The following is a 10,633-nucleotide window of genomic DNA, read 5'->3' as shown; positions in this document are numbered from 1 at the left end:
TTGAACATAAGAGTGATTACTGGATTGATATAATTAATTTAACAGATTTATAGCACACAAATAAAAGCTACCCATTAGGTTCTTAGATTCGAGCAACTTGCGCTAGTCTGTTTTAGCAAATCAGATATATCACGATCAAACATCACGAATGTGGTAGAAGTAGTCTCATAATTGACACATAGTTTGAGGAAAAACCAGTAATATAATTAAATATACCTCAAAATTTGTTTAGCTCTTATTAAATTGACATTTTTGTATGATTAATTAAAAATATAATTATTGTAGTATGTGTATAAATGATAAGATATATTTTTGAAATAAAAAATGTAGGTATAATTAATGATCTTCGGGTGACATTTGTGACGTGTTTGACACATCTATCACAATAGTACTTTTTAGAGTTTGGAGATACCTTTTCGTGGCAACAACACGTAGTGTAATACCAATTGTCTTCATCAAGAAAAGATTTAATAGTAGCCAAAATGACAAAACAAATTCTACAAACATACAAATTCTACATCATACTAAATTATTACTTGGGTAATAATACTACATAATAAAATAACATTATAAAAAAAATTTAAAACTACAAAAAATATTTTGCTGTGGAATCTAGTTTTAATTGCAAATTTAGTCTCCATATTTATATCAGCTCATAAATTTGGTTCCCGTGTAATTTAAGTCACCAATTGAGTCTCCCATTTTTTTACAATCTCGTTATTTTAGTCCCCAATCCCAAAATTAGATGTTGACTATTAATTACTTACATTGACCATCACATGTCACATTTTTATTAGACATTATTTTGGTGCCACAACACTCTTCAACTTTACTCACTCCAAAAGCTTTGAAATCAATCAACAAGATAAGAAATGCTTCGTATCATGTGCACATCATACCCAAGTTTCACCCAAAACTCCCAAAGGTCCATTCCAATTTCCAAATGTTAAATCATTTAAGAATTGAAGTTCTCCAAAATGCAATTCAAACAGGGTTCTAATTTTCACACCAAACCAGCACCCAACGGTTCATGTAATTGCAACCACTTGGTCAAGTGGGATTTGAAATCCTTGTGGGATCTTCAAAGCACCAACTATTTGTACTTTTCCCACACAAAGAACTCATTGGTGTAAGTTCAGTGACAACAACAAGCAAACAAAAAAATTTACACCAAACTTCAGAGAGTAAAATCTCTTCAAGAACTTGTAAAAATAAAATAAAACAAAAACTAAATCATTTAAGCTTTAGCATATATGAAGAAATGGAAATGAGTGGAACATTGAAAATCCAAACCCATAATCGCCACAAGGAGGTAAAATAAAAATTACCGATGAGGGTTAATTTTGTGCACCAAAATAACGTCAAATAAAAACGTGACTTGTGGTAGTCAATGTAAGCAATTAACAATCAACATTTAATTTCGAGGTTGAGGACTAAAATAACATGATTGCAAAAATATGAGGGACTCAATTGGTAAATTAAATTACATGGGGACCAAATTCGTGAGCTAAGATAAATATGGAGACTAAATTTACAATTAAACCTTTATCTTTTTAAACACAGTAACAAAAATTGATTGTTGGCATTTGGAAGGAAGAATATGAGCAATAAAGAAATTTTTTTAGAACCATCAAAGTGAAAAACCTAGGAGTGTTGCTAGGTGCGCCCAGCATTATTGCTGGTGCACCTAGTATTCTAATAAAATGGCAAAATTGCCCTTGCTTGATTTTCCTCCTACGGATCAAGTTGATCCGTAACTTGATCCGTAAGAGACTTCCAGATCAACTTAATCTGTAAGAGGAAAAATAATTATAATATACTTTAAAGATACAACATATTTATTTATAATATAATTAAATATATTTATTTATTTTATTAATTATAATATATTTATAAATATTGATTTATTATAAATAATTAATTTTTTAATATATTTTTTTAAAATAAATTTGTTTAGAAGATGATATTAAAATACTTACTCAATCCCATTATAATTATTGTTTAAGGTTATTTTATACATATTAATAAAAATCAATAAATGCATAAAAGATAATATTATAAAGAATTAATCATATCATTAATATTATAAAGAATATAAAAAAATTAGTATTATATTAAAAATTAAAATACTAACTACTTTATAATACATTTTTTTACATGATCATTAGTATAAGTGGGAAAATAGTAATTATAAGAGAATTTAAAAATATTAGTACGTTATATAAAATAAGGATCTTAGATAACGGATGATGTCCATTTTTTGTTTAATTTTTTTTTACACCCTTTTCAACTTCTTTATTTCAATTATATTTAAAGTTATATTTCAAATTATTTTTTATTAGTTGGTAAACTAAGTTAACTAGACCATTTATAATAATTTGCATATACTATAACTAAGTTAACTAGACCATTTTAATAACACGCGTGTATATAGACACAAATGGAATACACAATCAATGAAAATAAATAAAACTAACATTACTAATGAAAATAAATAAAACCAACAATACTCATGAAATGAGTGCATGTACAATATCTGTATATACATGGAATATCAATATAAAATATGTACATAAACTATGCCTGATCCGTGCGCCGCCTGCGTCTAGACCTAACATATACAAGATGGTCCTATGTCACACTCCTGGCCAACCTGAGGCATTTTTCGATCACCTCATTGTCGATGAGCCAGGCGTGACCACCCCTAGAATCAGATGGCGCTCCAACCTCTCAGCAATGTCATCACAAACTTCCTGTTACATACAAAACAAACTAATTACACAAATTATTATGCAAATATTGAGGTAAATGACGTAAATTATTAGTATTACTTACCACTGCATGTCTAGGCTCCTCCGCAGATGTCGACGATGCTCCTGGCTCCGGCACGCGAGGGATATCCGTCTGCGGGGCCTGAGGGACGACTTGGGGCTGCGGGGCGTGACCATGAGGCAGAGGATCTAATGTGTGGCCTGGTGTCATGAAAGGATGGGAGATGCGGAAGAACCAGTCCATGTAGTCACTGGAACACTGGCCTGGCACAACGCACACATCACCTGCTGGAATGATATGATCCTTGTAGTGCATCCACCTGTCATGTATATCATCATACGAGACTCATGAATCGACAGGAGGAGCAGGAATGGTCTGCGTGTAGCCAAACTGCCGCACGACCCTCTCCGGTCGGTAATAAATAGCAACAGGCCCCCAGCGCAAGAGACCGGAATAGCATGATCTGACATGGAAGTCCCGGACCTCTCGGTGCTCCCCATAAGGGATCCAACAGACATTCGGAATCTGGAGTCGATCCAGGCGCTCCCTGTACGCCGGCATACGAATTCTCTTCACAATCTTCTTGGTCGCAATCCACCTACACGCACGCGGAGAATCCTCGTCGTACTCCTGATCAGCAGTGGAGTCCGCGACCGACAGAAAGTGCTCATAAATCCAGCACTACAGATGTAACATCAAAATTATAAACATTAATAATGAAAGTGTAACAAAATTTAAAGTTGAACATTGTTGAGGCTGAACGAATAAAAAACATATTTGTTACCTACAACAGTGTGATGTAACCGCCAAGCTGTCAGTTGTGGCTCATAGATGCACCATGGGAAAAAAAATAATTTTTGCACTGTTATTCATTTCACAGTAATTAATTTCAGAAGGAAAATTATCACTATAGAGTCCTGAATGGTCAGTTCACAACTCTATTCGGATTCATTTCTTTCTGATCACTCATAACCTCCAAACTATTTTTCTCTTTCAAAAATATATCAGCCATCATTTTAGGTGGTCACGTGAGAAATAATAAGGTGCGGTCGGTAAACTCTTTTCAAATAAAGTTCGTTAACATTTATTTTTCAAATAACAAGATGAAACATAATTGTTTCCATCATCAAAAACTGTCCAAAATATGGGAGTTTGCAAAATAGCACAGTGACATCCAGAGCAAAGGTAACAATTGTGGTGGCTTCAACCACAATATATACAATCATCAAAATTTTCTATACAAGAGGTCTACCCATCCAAAAATCAAAAGAGTAAACCTAGCAGTCTGAACTAGATACACCCACCCACAAAAAGTATGTACGCCTAATCTAAGGAGTTGTCTGCTATGATGAAGAGTCGTCACTATTCACTGTCCCTCTAGGGCCACTCTCCTCTGTAGAGTCTGCCTCAAATGCTGACATAAAATCCTCTGGAGAATCAACATCAGAGAGCGGGTCCTCATCATCCTCTGGTAAGTCAGGGGCATCCATAGCAGGTTCAGGAGGTAACTCCTCTAGGTTCTCGTCAAGATCCTCTTCAGAGGATGACACCTCTATCACTGGAACCGGCTCAACTGGTCGATATGGAGTAGGTGTAGGTAGTATCCACTCCACAGGCTGCTGAAGTGTGCGTGCGGGTTGCTCCGGATGTACTAGCGAAGTAGCAGTAAGTCGAATTGTGCCACGGAATCGGCACCTCTCATTACCTTCGAGGGTCTCCCAAACACCCTCTAGGCACTCCATCACGACACGATCATGGATTAACTGCGTTGCCATCGTGATCTACAAGAGATAAAAGAAGGAGGGTAGACTCTTTCACAAGAAATCTACTACACAGGTAACAATACAATGCGTCCCATAACGGCTACGCACAGTCAAAATGTCTTTGTCAAAAGATTTCCTCTCTGGTAATCGATTGTCAAAGTATGTAATCGATTACCAGTGCCCAAAAACGAATTACAACAGCCTTTGCACATTGGAACCTGAAAGTTACATTGTGTAATCGATTACACATAAATGGTAATCGATTACCAGTAGCATATAACATTGTGTAATCGATTACACACAATTGGTAATCGATTACCAGTAGCATATAACACTGTGTAATCGATTACACACAATTGGTAATCGATTACCAGAGGCTACTGAACGTCCTGTTTCAATTTTTAGACCCTGTAATCGATTACACACAATTGGTAATCGATTACCAGAGGGTATTTTTCATATAACACCCAAGATAAATAGCTGGTCAGCCGCCACACAAGCCTCCTTGCTTCGTGGACTTTTGTTCTTTTATTGGTCGACTGTCAGGAGCTCGCCTGTTTAGGTACGTCACAGGTTCTCACTGGCTGACTATGCCCGGGTTGGGTCGGGATTGGCCAAGCTTGGTTTTGGGCAATAGCACCCCACCTGACGTCCCCAAGGTCTCCTGACCCTCGCGACATATCTTCAGGTACCACTCTGTGGTCAACAAATAAAAGTAGGAAGACTGACTCTTCCACGCTTTCTCACACCAAGCTTATTGGATTATGGGGCACCCGTCACATGTGGTACTAGGTGGCGATCGAGTGATGGCGCAAAACAAATATCCCCCTTCCACAGGCCCAGGCATAAGCATACCATCCCCAGTTGCCCACCTTTAAATTTAGCTCACGTACACGTACGTAGCCTTCTCCTCGTTCCTCTCATCACCGGGTCCCCATCAACCTCTCCAAGCTTTCACAATATCCAAACAATTCAATTCCATTTTTCATGAAACTACCTTAAAAACAGAGTGAAGGCAAAAAATCTTTACACAAGATTCATTCAAATTCCACAGAGTTTTTCCTACCCACATACCTCAGTAAAATCCTCTTCGTTCCGATTCGTTAACCATTGGATCGCCTTGAAATTTTAACTGAGGGTTCCTAATACAGAAATCTAAGTTTTGACCGTTGGGATCTGCTAAAGAATGTCTAGAATGCAAGATATACTACCTTTCCCGTGACAGCAGAAACCAACACTACACAATCATTTTTTTCGGCATAATTGGCAGATTTGATGCACAATTGGACAGCCTTTTCTGCATAATTTTGCAGATTTTCGAAATCTAGCTTACATGCATCCAATTCCACTCAAATTGGATCCTACAAGTCCTAAACCATGTATGAATCATGTTCAAACCAAAAACAAACTTCAAACCAAGGTAAAGCAAAACATAGGTATCCAAAACCCACCAAATTTAGTGAATTTTCAAGGTTTGAAAAGTGAAAATGAGAATTGGGTAATTTTGGGGTAAACTCTCATCTCAATCAAGTCTATAACATTGAATTAGACTTGCTCAAACTGATTTTAAGGTAAAATCTCCACCTATTCAAAATTTGACCTCTCAACACTCAATTTACACTATAAATGGCTCTTTTCTTTCACATTTGTCACTCATTTTCCTCATTTGCTCTGACCAAGCTTTCCTACAAGTCCTAATTGAAATTCTAAACTAGAATCAACTCACTTTAGAATCCAATTTCCACTAACCCCAAATTTGGCTTTTTAACCCTCAAAATCTCACACTTTTCCACCTACAACACTACCATTCTCACATTCAACTCTAAGTTAACTCTCCCCATCCTCTCTACCAATTTTCTATCTACCTTTTAAGCATACATATATCTCAAAGCATCATTATTAAACCCTTAATCAACATGCGTAGTTTTTCTTACATCAAACATGTCAAGTTTAGCATAATTACAACAATTTCCTTCACAAACAACTACCCTAAAGCAATAACCTAGTAGAACTACCCATTATAGCTCCCAAAACCCAACACCCCCAGATTTCAAGAGAGAAGAAGTTCACCCTTACCTGAAATTGAAGGTCCCACGAGGTAGAGGTAGGCTCCTAGACTCCGAAAATAGCTTTTCCTTGCAATTTGGTGTGGAAATGAAGAGGAATTTGGAGCTTCAAAAGAGACAACAATGGTGGATAAGAAGAGGAAGAAAAGCAACATGGAGGGAGAAAGAAGGGCTGCTGGAAGTTTCTGGAGAAGGAGAGAGAAGATTTGGCTTTTTATAAAAAAATGATTTTTCTTCTTTTTCATTTTCTTTCCAAAAAGCAAATCCACATGTCCCTTTTTGATTGGAGCAAAAAGGGCTCACCTTTTCCTTTGATTTGACCACATACTCAGCTATAAAAGAAGAAAAAAAAACTGGACCTTTTTGGATGCTGAAATCCTGCCTCGGTTTGTGTGCCACCTCTCTGATTCCAGTCCTTCGCGTTTTTTTGCACCCGTCGGGGCCCGTTTTCGAAAGTAGGCAATATATATCAAAACACTTAGAATGAGACCCTAAGCGTGGTTCAGAGGTTGGTTTTGTTTAATTATAAGTTGCACGCAAAACAATAATTTTTAGACTAATTAATTACGAATTAATCTATATTCGTCCAGTTATGGGTTACCCTTCGTTAATTAGTCTAACCCGCGTATTTCTCCCCCAATGTACATACTTCTACCAAGAATATATATATATATATATATATATATATATATATATATATATATATATATATATATATATATATATATATACACACACACACACTGAATAATATATATTTATATAATTATTTAAATGGAATGCTTACAAAATTCCGGGTAGAAATTCCAGGATGTCACACAACCCAGAAGGTGAAGAAGATATGCGCGAGCCGCAGTTGTCCAATGACCTGCCTAGCATCGGCGCTCATATATATCACGTACCCATTGCAAGCGTACATACGGTCCGTGACACTGGGCTGTCTCAGCCCTAACAAACTCTGGAGAGACCATCAACAAGTCCACCAGCATTTGAACCGCATCGTCCACGTGCAAGGGCTCAAAAGTGTGTAAGTCGCCAATCACGGGAAGATGGAGAAGCGAGGAGACATCGTCCAATGTGATGGTGAGCTCTCCCACCTGGAGATGGAAATTAGACGTCTCTCGGTGCCACCGCTCCACAAACGCGGACAAAAGTCCCCGATCGTTGGTGTCTACCGAACACGCAATAAGAGGACTTAGTCATGTACCAGCAACAAGTCCCTCAATGGCAGGGATAGGCGTGCCTAAACTGTGGACCTTCCTCCCATGAGAGGATAGCTTCAATTCAGGAGCGTCCTGAATTGAAGTATAAAGGAACGCAAAATTCGTTAAAATCATCATTTAAAGGAAAACTAATTACAAGTAACTAAAAATAAATAGTATAAATACCTCTCCCGTCCATACGCTGCAAGCAACGTGATCCGCATACAGGGTCAACACGGATGGGTCGCTCGGACCACCCGGAAATCCCTCATGCGCGTCCTCAGCAGCCTTTGCGCCTGTGTCCACAGGAATGTCTGCCACAATGTCCTCCACAGCGGCTGGTGCCTCCATCCGGTCATCCTGAACATCTGGCGCAGGGATGACTGGCTCAGCGTGTGTTGCAGTCACAGCGACTCGCTGCCTCTGTGCGGATGCAGTAGGCCGTCGACGCTGCGGAGCATCATCGGAATCATCACGATCTCCTCTGCCCACACCTCTGCTAGTAACCTGACCTAAGGCACGACCTAATCCTCTAGTCCTAACCATGATCTGCAAATGAGTAACGCAAATTCAATCACCCATTTCATTCACTCAAATTTCATTGGTCTAACGCAAATTTCATTGACTGAAAGTCACGCAAGCTGTCAGGCTTTCAAGAAAGGCATGTCAAGAAAGGCTACACATGTTAGGCTTTTATCAGATTATTTTTTATTCAGTACACTATATGATTGAATGGAAATTGATTATGGATCCTAATATTATTGATATTAGATGAACAAAGCCAAAGAAAGAAGAAATCAATCTTCTTGAAATGGAAGCAACTCCTCATCTTTTGGCAAATAGAAGTCTCACTTATGTGGACTGGTCAAGCTTTATGCTTATTCGTTTGGTTCAACCTATAAAGGAAGTACATGGTCATAACTTAGTTAAAGGATACTCTATCCTTTATGAGCTATTTCTTTTCTAATACTGGCAGTGAAGTGCATTACTATGAGCCCCAAGCAATATTAATTGAAATATTAACTACTAAGTAGTTTACCAAGTGTTTTTATGATTCATTCTAATATCCCATGCAAGTTGTGATTTTTTTTAAACTTAAACGGTAAATTTATTGAAGTGATTGTTGTATGACCAAAATTAATGTTTACTCCAATATGTTTTTGACGTGGTTCAGTTGCTTTACCTGCTTTGCCATATTTCTATTTTTCTTCTTCTTCAGATTTGATCAAAATGCTTATTGCTCTAAAATTTGCATTGAAATGGAAAGTGTTTGATATAAAACCATTTGTATGGAATAGTTGGTTCATCATTTGTGATATTATATTATAGCTGACCATGTGGCTTAGAGTTCTAAATAACTTAAGGTTTTGGGATAGTTGGTTCATGATTCCAAATGCATTTCTTCACATACAGGCTCAGAGGTTCTAAGCAAACTACCATCATGCCAAATTCCTAGTTCTATCATGTCAAATTCCTATTTCCTAGTTTAATCCATTAATTGCAAGTATTTGCATCTATCTATCTATCTATATATACCTGTTGAGTTGTATGCCTGAACTGGAGAATTTGGATTTTCTATTTCTATTCATTGTTGTTCTCCTCTAATTAAATTGTTAGATATGAATTTAGGTACAATAAGCTGCAGATTGCTTGGGTGTTGACTGTGTGCCTCGATATGTTGAGATGAAGCACATGGAAGTTGGCTTATAGGGATATCAATCATATTGGTCATAACTTAGTTAAAGGAAGTACATGAAAGTTGGCTTATATGAAGCACATGGAAGTTGGCTTATTGGGATATCAATCACATTGGTCATAACTTAGTTAAAGGAAGTACATGGAAGTTGGCTTATATGAAGCACATGGAAGTTGGCTTGTAGGGATATCAATCATATTGGTCATAACTTAGTTAAAGGAAGTACATGGAAGTTGGCTTATATGAAGTAGATGGAAGTTGGCTTATAGGGATATCAATCATATTGGTCATAACTTAGTTAAAGGAAGTACATGGAAGTTGGCTTATATGGAAGCACATGGAAGTTGGCTTATAGGGATATCAATCATATTAGTCAAACTTAGTTAAAGGAATGAATTTGTATGCAATCACATAAAAGGCAATTACATATTCGCATTAAATCAAATAAAGTATTTAGCAAATAATTAGCATACATTCATGGCAGTTTGTATGAAACAGTAGATATTCATGACACTATTTATCAAATATTTAGCATACATTCAGAGGTATTAAATAATATTTGGCAATTTTTCAATTAAAATCAAACTGTGAGTTTTACGGGTCAGGTGATTCATAAAGTATGTTGAGTAGTTTACGGATCACTTGATCCGTAAAGCTCCTAGCGATTTCTGATAGCGGTTTTCGCCATCGCCGGCAACACTGGACCAAAGAAGGTAAGGTTCACGGTGCTTACCTCGACGGTGGACGCGCTAACCTCCTCGACGACCGTTGCTCTTCGTGGGAGCTTCCTCGCAGCACCACCGCAACAATGACGACAACCTCCTCAACGAAGAGGAAGAAGAGGCACAAAGAAGACGCGCAAAGAATGAAGAAGAAGACGCACAAAGAATGAAGAAGAAGCAGGAAGAAGAAGAGTTGATCCGAAAGAAGAAGAAGCAGAAGTGCAAACACGAGGAGAGAGAGAGGTTTCGTTTTTTTTTTTTTTAAATTAGTGACAGGCATTATGGCCTTTTCACAACAATTGCTGGGTGCACCAGCAAAACTGCTGCGTGCACCTAGCAGCACTCAAAACCTAGGAGTCAACCTGACCCATCACATGTTTGGGCCGATCCAAGTGAGGTTGATAAAAATGAA

The 10,633-nt window shown here is 37.5% G+C and overlaps 2 protein-coding genes across 2 annotated transcripts; both read right to left on the bottom strand.

The window, feature by feature from the left end:
* Positions 1–2,528: 2,528 nt before the first annotated feature.
* On the bottom strand, positions 2,529–3,446 carry LOC114386815. The gene is made up of 2 exons (XM_028346868.1): positions 2,836–3,446; positions 2,529–2,753 (listed from the first exon to the last, which is right to left on the bottom strand). Exons 1-2 carry the CDS (start codon positions 3,085–3,087, stop codon positions 2,670–2,672), a joined length of 336 nt encoding a protein of 111 aa, XP_028202669.1. The 5' UTR covers positions 3,088–3,446; the 3' UTR covers positions 2,529–2,669.
* LOC114386080 lies at positions 3,118–8,998 on the bottom strand. Its single transcript, XM_028346087.1, has 5 exons — positions 8,987–8,998; positions 7,990–8,352; positions 7,809–7,896; positions 4,143–4,345; positions 3,118–3,453 (listed from the first exon to the last, which is right to left on the bottom strand). Exons 1-5 carry the CDS (start codon positions 8,996–8,998, stop codon positions 3,118–3,120), a joined length of 1,002 nt encoding a protein of 333 aa, XP_028201888.1.
* Between the last annotated feature and the right edge of the window lie 1,635 nt (positions 8,999–10,633).

This window comes from Glycine soja, chromosome 15, assembly GCF_004193775.1.
Source record: "Glycine soja cultivar W05 chromosome 15, ASM419377v2, whole genome shotgun sequence".
In the NCBI taxonomy this organism is placed as follows: Eukaryota; Viridiplantae; Streptophyta; class Magnoliopsida; order Fabales; family Fabaceae; genus Glycine; species Glycine soja.
This window is presented reverse-complemented; position numbering and strand designations above follow the sequence as displayed.

Bases quoted from the DNA above. Each gene is read 5' to 3' on its own strand.
- LOC114386815 (XM_028346868.1), bottom strand. From the start codon at position 3,087: ATGCACTACAAGGATCATATCATTCCAGCAGGTGATGTGTGCGTTGTG. The intron at 2,754-2,835 runs GTAAGTAATACT...TGTATGTAACAG, and splicing joins AGGAGCCTAGACATGCAGTG to GAAGTTTGTGATGACATTGC.
- LOC114386080 (XM_028346087.1), bottom strand. The intron at 7,897-7,989 runs GTATTTATACTA...ACTTCAATTCAG, and splicing joins GCAGCGTATGGACGGGAGAG to GACGCTCCTGAATTGAAGCT. The intron at 4,346-7,808 runs GTACATGACTAA...CATATCGACCAG, and splicing joins CATTGAGGGACTTGTTGCTG to TTGAGCCGGTTCCAGTGATA.